General features: G+C 37.1%; 2 protein-coding genes across 2 annotated transcripts; both read left to right on the top strand.

The window, feature by feature from the left end:
* The first annotated feature begins 289 nt into the window (after positions 1–289).
* Positions 290–1,216, top strand: LOC130845686 (olfactory receptor 4K15-like). The gene has a single exon (XM_057723256.1). It carries the CDS (start codon positions 290–292, stop codon positions 1,214–1,216), a length of 927 nt encoding a protein of 308 aa, XP_057579239.1.
* A 10,491-nt stretch (positions 1,217–11,707) lies between these two features.
* Positions 11,708–12,679, top strand: LOC130845815 (olfactory receptor 4K5). The gene has a single exon (XM_057723579.1). The coding sequence runs from the start codon at positions 11,708–11,710 to the stop codon at positions 12,677–12,679; it is 972 nt and encodes a 323-aa protein (XP_057579562.1).
* Positions 12,680–12,918: the final 239 nt, after the last annotated feature.

A 12,918-nucleotide genomic window follows, 5' to 3' on the forward strand; every position in this document is an offset into this window, starting at 1 on the left:
ACAAGAGAGCATTTGAAACCTGGCAGTATGACTCTAGAGTTTTTTTCCTATTTCAGGAATTTTAAAATTGTGGAGATGATTGGTAAGCTTCTATTTTTAGAAGAAAACTATCATGCTCAGATCCAGAGATAAAAGCCAAAGTTATACAGTCATTACAAACTAAATGATTGTATGCAATGTGTATTTTGTGTGCTAACGAGGAACATAAGTGTGTTGAGTGGGATTTGATACCGGGCTTGGCTTTGCCCATTACTCTCCATTTCTTATCCAATTTCAGATAATCGAAATCATGGACCAAGAAAATAAATCAGGAGTGACTGAATTTGTATTGCACAGTCTTTCAGGTTCTCGAGAACTACAGCTTTTCTATTTTGCATTTTTTACACTCTTCTATTTATCTATTGTGCTGGGAAACCTCCTCATTGTCCTCACAATCATCTCTGAACCTGCCCTACACACACCCATGTACTTTCTACTTGGTAACCTCTCCTTCACTGATGTGTGTTTGTCCACTTTTGCCACCCCCAAAATGATTGTTGACTTCCTTGTGGAACACAAGACCATCTCCTTTGAGGGCTGCATGGCCCAGATATTCTTCCTGCACGTCTTTGCCGGTGGTGAGATGATGCTCCTTGTGGCCATGGCGTATGATAGATATGTGGCCATATGTCGTCCCCTGCATTATGCCACCATCATGAGTGTGCATAAGTGCACAAGCCTCGTGGTGGGCTCCTGGCTCATTGGGGTTCTGCACTCAGTAAGTCAGTTGGTCTTCACAGTAAACCTTCCATTCTGTGGACCCAACAAAGTAGACAGTTTTTTCTGTGACCTTCCCCTGGTTATCAAACTTGCCTGCACAGATACCTTCACTCTTGAGGTCCTGATGCTTTCAGACAGTGGACTGATGGCCATGAGCTCCTTTGTGCTCTTACTGGTCTCCTACACGGTCATCCTGGTCACTGTGCGGCAGCGTTCCTCAGTGGGCATGACCAAGGCCAAGGCCACGCTGACTGCCCACATCACTGTGGTGACCCTCTTCTTTGGGCCCTGCATCTTCATTTATGTCTGGCCTTTTAGCAGCCTCCCAGTGGATAAGGTTCTCTCTATATTTTATACTGTTTTTACCCCTCTTTTAAACCCCTTGATCTACACCTTAAGAAACAGGGAGGTAATATCAGCAATGCGAAAACTAAGGTGGCAAAAGGTGAGTTCATAAGGGTCTTCCAGCTCTCCCTTGTAATAAACAGTAGCTCATAATAATGACCAGGTTAGTGTACCTTCCTCTGTGAATTCCTGTTATGTCTCAAATACCATAGGACACATTTTCTTCTTTTCATAGCATTTTATTTTATAACAGTAAACTAGCCATCTTACACAACAGAAGAATAGGACACCCTGACTTTTGCTTGTGACATAATTCTTATTTCACAGTAAAATTATTTATAATGTTGGGGAGAAGGATATTTCCCCCTTTACCTGTCTTGAATTCTTATGGCTGGACTAATAATAAAATTGACACAGACAGATTAATAGGAGAAAAAGAAACATATTTTAATTCGCACGTGTGGAGGTCTCATAGAAATGAAACCTAAGAAGGGGCCAAAGCAGGCAGCTTTTATACTTTTTAGACAAAAACTCCAATAAATTTGTGGGGAACTGACAGGACAAAGAAACTTGGGATTTGGGTGCCCAATTAATGAAGAATCTAAATTTTGTGCTTGGGATAGTAAATTTAAGAAGCAACAAGGTTTGTTTATGTAGGCTTCTTGGCCCGAATTCCCTATCTTTGGTTATAAGGGTGTCCTTCTACCTCCAGATGCAGGAAGTGCGTCTTTCATATGAGCCATTTACTTCTTGGTTTCAGGCAAATAGGAAGGAGGGTCAGAGTGTCCTTCTTGCATTGGCCATTTCTTAAGCAACTTTAATTCGAAAGAATTAATATGCCATTGAGGCACATTTCAAGGCAACCTACTATGGACCCCAACAATAATAATAATGTCTTCTTTTTCTAAGGGAACCCTTATACACTATTGGTGGAAATATAAATTTGTGTAGCCAGTATGGAAAACAGTAGGCAGGTTCCTCAAAAAACTAAAAATAGAACTATCATATGACCTAACAATTCTACCCCTAAGGATATATATCTGGAAAAAATGAAAGCACTAATTCAAAAAGATACATGTACCCCGAAGTTCACAGCAGCCCTATTTACAATAGCCATGGTATGGAAGCAACCCGTGTCCATCGACAGACAAAGGGATAAAAAAGATGTGAGATATGTGTGTGTGAGTGTGTGTGTGTGCGCGCGCGCGTGCATTATTACTCAGCCATAAAAAAGAATGACATTTTGCCATTTGCAGCAACGTGGAATGTTGGACAGAGAAAGACAAATACTGTATGATATCATTTATATGCATAATTTAAAAAAAATACTACAAATGAAGATACATTGTAAAACAGAAACAGAGTCACCCGATACAGGAAACAAACTAGTGATTACCAGCGGGGAGAGGAATTGGGAGAAGGGCATGTTAGGGTTATGAGATTAAGAGATACAAAATACTGTGTAAGAAATAGATAAGCAACAAGGATATACTGTATAGCACAGGGAATTGTAGCTGTTATCTTGCAATAACGTCTAATGGAGTATAATCTGTAAAAATATGGAATCACTATGCTGTACACCTGAAACTAGTATAATATTGTAAATCAACTATACATCAATAAAAATATTCTTTTCCTATAAAATGTGTCTATCAAATTCATGTATATTCCAATCTACTTGGTAAATACGGAAAAGTACAAAATACTAAAATAATGTATGATATTTAAACCATATTTTTAAAGTTTTAGAACAGTAATTAATTTAGTTATTTTCCAGTCATCATTTTATCTGGTAACACAAATTAGAGGTAGGTATTGTCATAAATTTTACAGATGAGGAAAACTTGGCACAGTTCTCACCATTTTTAGGTTACGGTATAAGTCTTTCTGATTGCAAACCTCATTCTCTCTCTGTCTCTCTGTCTCTCTCCTTTCTCTCTCTCTCTCTCCTTTCTCTGCATATGTACACAAACGCAAACAGTTATATTCCTTGTTATTCAAACTATTTTTATCGGAACTAAGGAACTAAGTAGACTGAGATAATTTTTTGTATATTGAAACAGTATTTCTTACAATCTAAACTCTCTCTACAAACTACCCACATTTAGGGATCAAAGAGCAAATAGGTTATGTTGCAGAACTCATTATCTAAACTCAGAAACCAAAGAGATTCACGTTTACTTTAACGATGCTAACAAATACCAAAACCTGATCCCACAAGTAATGTTTCCTTATGTCAGTGTATTAAATTGAAGTTCAGAACTGACACTCAAAGTCAGTGGTTCAATGAGTACACACAAAAATTGATACCGCTCCATATATAAGGAGAGGATTTTTTCTAACAGTGTTAAATGTGTGACTTTACTAGTACACTCATAATCAGCAAGAAGAAATGATACAAGTAACTTCAACATTTGACTTCTAGTGTTTGAAAGAAAGGCCATGCCCCCAAAACCAAGTTATGCTATTGATATAGAGTATGTAGAAGGAATAATAGTATGGAATAGGACTTAATACCAATTATATTTTAAATAATTTTTGACTCATTTTCTTCTCTGTAACTTTACCAATCTGTAAGGTTCTGTTAATACTTCTGTGAAACATAGAGTTAAAAGATAATAACCTAATATAGGACTGCATCATATAACAATGGTGATGGTAAAGTAAAACATGTATTCAGTGATCACATGAAGTTTATAAATTGTATGTTTATATATCATTTCATTCGATCCTCACAAAATATCTGAAGATTAGAAAACCAAGATTAGGGCTTCCCAGGTCGCACAGTGGTTAAGAATCTGCCTGCCAATGCAGGGGACATGGATTCGATCCCTGGTCCGGGAAGACCCTACATGCCACAGAGCAAATAAGCCCGTGCACCACAACTACTGAGCCTGCACTCTAGAGCCCACCAGCCACAATTACAGAGCCCACGCACTGCAACTACTGAAGCCTATGTGCCTAGAGCCATGCTCTGCAACAAGAGAAGCCACCACAATGAGAAACCCTTGCACTGCAACAAAGAGTAGCCCCAGCTCACTGCAACTAGAGAAAGCCCATGTGCAGCAACGAAGACCCAAAGCAGCCAATAAATAAATAAATAAATAAATAATAAAATAAATCTTAAAAAAAAAGAAAACCAAGATTACACCTCTATTGCTAACAATTTTGAAACTTAAAAAATAATAAAAATACTTCCTATGAAAAAACTTATGAATTCTGGGTACATTCTTTAAAATAAATAAGTAACATCATTATATCTGAAATAGTGGAAGTTTTGGGAGAGGAAAGTTGATGGAAAGTGACTGCAGGTCATGAAAATGATGGGTAGTGCTTGGCTATTAGGGGAAAGTTTTGTCTGTGCAAGAGTGTGAGATAGAGTTGGGTCTGGGACCCTCAGTGAAAGTACGGACTAGAATTGGGTACTAAGGAGCACAAGGAAAAGACCAAAATATTTGTCCTTATGGAAAAAAAAATGCTTCCTATTGGAAATTATGATTGTGGGGTTACCCATATATAAGTTTAGAGCTTGAATTAACATGCTGTGTGCATAGTCTGAAGGGCATTACCTTGAAAAATTGACATATGATATGGAGAACTCAAGGAGCCAATGAAGTTTTGGGGGCATCTGGAAAAGCAAAGACAAAAACCTCTCTGAAGGTTCGCATGAGGTGCTGCTGAATTTGAGTTCACAGTCAAATTCATAAAACACAGGAGGAGCCCAACCATGGTGAACAAGAGTCAGCAGACAGAACAAATAGACTAACCACCTGCTTTCCCCTAAAATCAGCAGTAAATCTAGTAGATAAATATTATGAAGCACATATGTTCAAAATGGCTAAATATACATAACAAATAAAAAAGGAGAAAATATTATCACCATAGAGTAAATAAAAGCCGGTGACTTCTGCTTGGAGGAAAAAGAGTAGACATAGTTTTCCATATTCCTCCTGCTAAATACAATTATAACAGTGGACATTATCTATAAAACAAACTTCATAAGAAGGCAGACTGACATGACACAACCAAAGAAGCCAACAACTCAGAAACACTGATGAGAGCAGACAACAACAACAACAACAACAAAAGTCCCAACAAAAGGCTGGTCTCTCGAGCTGAAGAACCAGGAAAGGGGCAGCTGGGAAGACAGAAATCTTCCAGGAGATAATTCTCTACTCCAGCCAAACACCATATCAAAAAATCTTTTGTCTCACTTCACACTAGCAAAGGCCAGGTGGATAGCCTGGACTCCCATCCCTGGCCAACGTGTAGAAATGTACCCCAGAGCCCCCAACCCCTGAGGTGGAGTCAGAGGGGGCCAAGTAGGGAGCCAGAGCCTTCATCTTTGTAATCAGTACCTTCTCCCTTAGTGTAAGTGGGTAGCAGTAACAGCTTCCCATCCCTCCCAGCCAGGGCAGTATCCATGGAGGCCGAGGGAGGAGCCGGAGCGCTCACTCTCACCCAGCAGTGACTAGAAGCGCCTCACCTGCCCTTGGATGTTGAGAAACTGGACTTCTACGCCTGCTTGGCCCTGACGAGGCATTGTTTCCTCTGTCTTCAGATGGAATGTATAGAATGCACCTGTCAGAGCTACACAGAAAGTTTAAATAAGGTTAGTGAAGTTTGTTACATAGATACCTTGGCATCTCTGGGCTGTGAGGATCTAGAGTTATCTCCTCTGATTGACATCTGTCCTTCCTAGTAGAGAGGAGAGGGGGTCACCCATACAAATTTATGTCCTGCTTCCAGGTAGATAGAGGGAGGGCAGAGAGCTTTGCTTATGTCTGCTTCTTCCCAATTGTCTCGAGATCAAAATGATCCTTACGTCAAAGTGGCACGTTTTGCGTGGCACATTCTGCTACCTTTCACAGTGTTTTATTACTAATAAAAAGAAAGAAAATATGGCAAAACATTAAAATATGGCAAAATTGAGCACTGTATATAAAAATATGTGTTTAACAGTTCTCTTTCAGTGTACTTGAAATATTAAAAATAACTTAATAGTAAGGTAAACTGAGGCTCAGAGTTAAATGATTTAGCCAATAATGTATTCTTAGCTGTTAATAGAGTTGAGAACAAGAATCCACATCTAACAAGAACTAGGTTTTTATTAGTTGCCCTTTCCTCTGCATCACCACATGCTCAGGTTGCAAGGACACAGCATGTCCTTTCATTCCCAAGTCAAAGCATTTCTCATTTAAGAAAAATAATGTACTTTTTCACATATTTTCCCTAGAGTTGCAGGTTCAGTTATGTAGAATTCACAGAAGGTATCTTACTTCACATACTGCCCAAGGGCTGAATGACCCTCCCTTTCTTTCCTGTGATCCTGTGGTCCTCTTCGTAATTGTCAACAATGTGGGATGCTATTTACTTTGTTCAAATGGGAATATGTAGTGGAAGGTATTAATAATCCCCATTGGAAGATGAACCTTGGCCATCTATTACTAAATCTCCAAAGCTTCAATTGGTCACTTAGATAAAACCATGCACTATTCCAATTTGACAAAAGAAAAAACCAACTATAAGTATCACTAGATGAAAAAGGTTAATCCCACAACAGAAAAACTGAAGAACTCAATTTACATCTCTGATGTGCCTCATATCAGGTAGGTTGCATCTAGCAAAGATGTACATTAAAAATAGACTGTGTCCAGTTATGTGTTGCATTATTACGTTGTGCCCCAAAGAGGATCCACAAATGGGAGAAAAATGTATTAGATGTAAAAGAAAGTGAGTCAAGATGAGAATGTTTGTGTTTTTTAGCAGGCTTGGGAGAATTTGTGAGAAATTATTTAAGAAGGTGAAGTATTCTTGGACAGATTATGACACACTCTGATTGTACTTAGAAAAATCCATTATGCCATGATTACCTATCACCTAAATAAATTAAATAAACATGCAAATCAAGCCCATATATTTCTTTGTGGATACAGGCCTATGAGGTAAAAACTATAAAAAAAATTATGGAAATGTTAAATATCAAACTCAGGTTATAGATTTACAGTTGTATGTCTTTGCATCAAAGATTACTTGCTCTATACTTAAAGTGGATCAGACAAAATTTATTTAACTCTAACTAAATATAAGTAACTGAAGAAGCCAACAACTCAGAAACACCAATGAGAGCTGACAAAAAAACTCTATAAAGTGCAAATTTCTTCTGTGTTAAGATTCTCATTATTTTTATCACTTTTTAAAAACTTGGTAAACAAACTATGCTTTACTTCCAATACAAAAGATAAACAATTTTCTCTGTGCTCCAATTCAAAGGGATTATTTTATTACCTTTGAATTTGTTGGTTTGATTATGGGCACTGGTTTAAATGGCTCAAGGATGAGCTTATATTATTAATGAGATGAAATATTTTTGTTCCATGTAGAGATGAAATTTACGAAGGTGGTTTATGGTTTGTAGGCCATTCACTGGGAAGGCCTCTGTGCGCAGGGAGATTAGAAGATAGAAATGTTGAGTAAAATGACAGACATGAGGTGAAACATATTTCAGTTAGCACTAGAGCACATTTATGGAGAATCTATTCCATGCAAATATTTATAGTAAATCCTGTGAGTGGTACATAAGAAGAACAAGTGTTCAAGCATCTCTCAATATGGTAGGGAAATAATAGCTACACAGAAACTCTTAGCTTGGAAAAGCACATAATATATGTGTAAGCAAAGTACTGCAACATTAGGAAGTGAGAAATTTCAGCTTAAGCTCTGTGAAGGCTTTTGGAGGAGATGACACTTGCACTGGAATAGACCATCTGTTTGTGAAAGACAGGAGAAAATGAATAGGCAGTGTTTACCAGCTTAATGAATGTTTGAGTCTGTATTGGCTAGAGAGCAGTGTAGGTAAAACCTGACTAGACCATATATACTTGGCTGTCACATTCAAGACTTTAAAATTCAGTTTTCTTTTTTTAACGTTAAGGAGCAATGAGACATTACAAGTGGGAGAGGGAGATCCAGGAAAAAGTAAGGTTTACAACCTGGAAGACTCATAGTTATAGTTACACAGTGAAAAATGTTTAAAGGGAGAAAGAGGTGAATTGAAGAGAAAATTGTGAGCTGAGGTCTGAGATGGCTGTGTAATTTTCACAACCACAAAACTGTTAGAAACATGTTTGGGATATAGGAGTGTGGTGAGAAATGGTGCTGCAACTTCAGAAGTCATCACACAGAGGTGATCATAGATGCCAAAGAGGTGAACAGAAAACCCAAAGGAGAGAGGGAACAAGGTGGAGCGAGAAAGACTAAAAACAGTATAGAGTAAGTAATAGAAAAGAGCACAAGATGCACAGCAGGGAAGAAACAGATTGGAAACCCAGAGGCTAGATCCTTAAGGGAAACCTATTTGTAAGGGGCAGTGCATGGATGAAAAAAAGATAGTATTAAAAATTTGGAGAGAAAAACCAGGGGTTGTTTCACTTACGAGGGTAACAAAATTAGCTTTATAACCAGTCTTTGAGGACATTTGATAAAAAAAAAAAAAGTTTCCCTAACTGTGGAAGCAAAAGGCATAGTTGTGCTAAGTTCTGAATAGGTGGAAAAGATTGGAGTGGAAACATGGATATCTTCCAAGAAATTTCTTATTTAAAAAAGGGGGGGAAATTAAGAAAAAAGCAACTAAAGAGGGTAGAAAAATTTAGGAGATTCTTTTTATTGTTGTTTGTATGTATGTTTTTTGCTTATTTCTCTGATGAGTTAGACTGAGTACTTTGTTGGTAGATGAAAATGTTAAAGGAAAGAGGGAGAGATTAAAAATGCAAGCTAAAGATGACATTACTTAGTGGGTCACAACTAGAGGTGATTTTGTTCTCCCCTCACACCTGCTCGACATTTGGCAATGTCTAGATGGATTTTTGGTTGTCACAACCTGAAGGAAAGTGCTACTGGCATCTAGTGGGTAGGGCACAGGACAGTCCCCCATAACAAAGAATGATCCAACCCCAAATGTCAATAGTGCTGGAGTTGAGAAGACCTGGCTTAACTGAAGAACCAATATCTCATAGTCGGCAGAAAGATTAGAATCAAGAGCCTATATTGGGGCACCTTCCAACTGCACCATAGTGTAAATGGTATGGGTTTCATATCATTCAGTTCTAAAACTGTATAATATGGTGTTGGAGAAAGCCAGCCCTGTACTGAAAGGTCTGTGTTTAAATTCTAGCTCATTGATTTTCCTGCTATGTAACTCTAGGGAAGTTACCTACCATCTCTGTGACTCTGATTTCTTTGTGTAAATTGAATTTAACAAGTGGGTTTACCATGTTTTATGGGAGTATTCAATTACATGTATATAGTGCTGGCACTTTGCTGGTATTTAGTAGGTTTAATATGATTTTCACTATCTAATTTCAAATATCCACTAAGATTTTGAAACTCTTACTAGCTGTCTGAATGTCTGGAGATTACAAAGCCTGTCTGGCCCTCAGATTTCTCCTCTGCAGCTCAGAAATAATAATACCTGTTCCACAGTTCTGTTGCAAAGATCGCTCAATACAACACAAACAAAAACATCTAACACAATAAATGCTACTTAGCAGGATCTCAACAAATCCAAGTGTTCTTTTCCACTCTTTCTCAGATTTTAAAATTATTATTTATCATTCACTAGAAATCTACCTCATTCCTTTAATTTATATACATTATATTCATATAATAAACATTTGCCTTAGGTAGAGTTCATCATTTTATGCAATCAATTCATAAACTTGAGCAAGAACAAGTTTATTTTAGAAATGGGGAAACAGAAAGAGTCACAAATGGGAAAGTCACACAGAAAATAACATGGTATATTTCAGAATACTCTCAATTACTGCTCTCTTATATACAGTTATAAACACCAATTGTCACTAGTGCATTCATTTAATTTTTATGGGTCCTCTTAAGAGTTTGCTCTGACTCCAGAAGTCCACAATAATGTATAGACAAAACTTGGAACAGTTGAAATGCTTCTCTGAACATTCTTCCAATAAAAATGTGGGAAATGATTTTCTACTTGAGGCTTTCCTGTGTGGACTGCAATTGCATCTTGATCTAAATGGGTACTGATCAAAGAGCACAGAGTTTCAGATATGTGGGATGAATAATAAATTCTGGAGATCTAAAGTACAGCATGGTGAATATAGTTAATAGTAATATATTATATATTTAGAATTTGCTGAGAGAGTAGTTTTAATTCTTTTACCAAAAGAAAAGGTAACTATTGTGGGGTAATGGATATGTTAATATTAGCTTGATTGTGGTAATAATTTCACAATGTGTACATATACGAAAATATCATATCATACACCTTAGATATATTAATTTTTACTTGTTAATTATTACTCAATAAAGCTGGGGAGGGTGGGAATGAGAGGCTAGGACAGTATCCTAGAGACATAGGAAGACTTTACTCAAATGAAATAAATAGTCAGTTGAAGATATATGTGCTCTAACATGGGTGTAAGATCACATTTCACTCTTAGGTTCTTTACTATGACTGTGGTCAATGGTTAATTGTGAGAACAAATACAGTTCTAAAATAGAACTTCTTGAAAATTGTTTTCAGTTCACTGATTTCATTTATAATTCAATTATTTTTTATTTCTCTATGCTAAAACAACTCTATTCTTTCATTAATTACAAAGATGCATTAATAAGGTCATGGAGAGCATTAAGCAGGAGGATCATCAGTTAGCCTAAATTTAATTTTGATAGGCAAAGAAAATGGAAAATTTAGGTGCTGCTTTTAAATAATCAAGCAAAGATGAGTTTTAGATAAGATAAAGTTATAATATGCATTTTAAGAAATTATACAGATGAGTGACTGACAAACTAGATTGCAACTATAAACCTGGATAATATATATTCAACAGTATCTCCTTAGTAGGAATTGTTTAAATTGTGAATGATTCCTTCAATAGCAGTAAGGTAAATTTTTGTTCACATGGGGATGTTTAGCATATTAAGAACATGTATTATAGTACAACTACTTCGACAGAAGAATGTTATGAGTTATCTTCTTTAAACTTAAAAAAAACTTCTGTAAAGTAGGTATTTACCTATTTCCCATCTTTTTTTTTAAGATGTAGAATTAAAGCTCAGAAAAAATAATTAGCCTGACATCAAACAATTAGTGTGGTTTGACATCACACATAAGCATCAAGCCATGAATATCTCTTGGAGAGTTAAAGAGAATGTTGTACCCAAAGATTTATTAAAATTAATGATGGAAAATGACCACAAGACCAACACATCTAAATTATTTTTGCCAGCCTACAAAGCCTTTGGAGCTGGTTTTATGTCAATCCTCTGGTCTTGTGATCACAAGTCAGCTCACAGGTGAGCTTGTTCTCTACTGTGTGACAGATTATTAAGGCTATCTAAAAACTCAAGGAGTTCTAATGAGACTGGTCAAATTATTTGGACATTCTCATAAGCTCCTTCCGACTCTCCAGAGACATTATCATGGTCTCTTCGAAATTTTTCATTCAGCAAATACACATTATATCTCATATCTCAGAATCCTTTACGTTGAAAATATTACTAGTTCATAATTCTCTCCCTATTTCCCTTTCTTCAGGATTGTTTCAGGGCAAGTCTGCAGCCTGGATCCATGGATAAGGTCAATTCTTCGGTGGTGTCTGAGTTTGTATTGCTGGGACTCTCTAGTTCTCACGAACTCAAGCTTTTCTTTTTTGTTTTCTTCTCTGTCTTGTATGTGGTCATTGTGCTGGGAAACCTTCTCATTATCCTCACGGTGACTCTTGATAACAGCCTACACTCCCCCATGTACTTCTTCTTGGGAAACCTTTCCTTTGTGGACATCTGTCAGGCTTCCTTTGCTACTCCTAAGATGATTGCTGATTTTCTGAGTGAGCACAAGACCATCTCCTTCAGTGGCTGCATAGCCCAGATTTTCTTCATTCACCTTTTCACTGGAGGGGAGATGGTGCTACTTGTTTCTATGGCCTATGACAGATATGTAGCCATATGCAAACCCCTACACTATGTTGTCATCATGAACCAAAGGACTTGCACTGTCCTGGTAATAATCTCCTGGGCCGTGGGCTTGGTGCACACTCTAAGCCAGTTATCATTTACTGTGAACCTGCCTTTTTGTGGACCCAATGTAGTAGACAGCTTTTTTTGTGACCTTCCTCGAGTGACCAAACTTGCCTGCCTAGACTCTTATATCATTGAAATACTAGTTGTGGTCAATAGTGGCATCCTTTCCCTAAGCACTTTCTCTCTCCTGGTCAGCTCTTATGTCATTATTCTTGCCACTGTCTGGTTTAAGTCTTCCGCTGCAATGGCCAAGGCATTTGCTACTCTAGCTGCCCATATCACTGTAGTAATACTATTCTTTGGACCTTGCATATTCATCTATGTGTGGCCCTTTACCACCCACCCTGTTGATAAAGTTCTTGCCATATTTTACACCATTTTCACTCCCATTCTAAACCCCATTATTTACACATTAAGGAACAAAGATATAAAGACTGCCATGAGGAAAATTATGACCCACTACCTGAGGCCCAAGAAAATTTCTGAAATGCCACTAGGAATGAGGAATTCCCTTTATTAAGACAAAATTCATTCAAATTGTTCAAATTGATAGTCTGTCTATAAATATTTTCAACATGTTTGTGTGGCATATCTTAATTGTGGTGAAAGTAATGAAGAAGGTGATATAAGAATATTTAATGAATATTAAAAAGTTTTTTTCCTCCAGATATCACCTAAGCAAAAGTTAAATATCTAAAAATGTGAAAAAATATATCGACTACTGGTTCTGGAGATCATTTATGGAATAACTTTATATAG

This window comes from Hippopotamus amphibius, chromosome 2 (genome assembly GCF_030028045.1).
Source record: "Hippopotamus amphibius kiboko isolate mHipAmp2 chromosome 2, mHipAmp2.hap2, whole genome shotgun sequence".
Taxonomy (NCBI): domain Eukaryota; kingdom Metazoa; phylum Chordata; class Mammalia; order Artiodactyla; family Hippopotamidae; genus Hippopotamus; species Hippopotamus amphibius.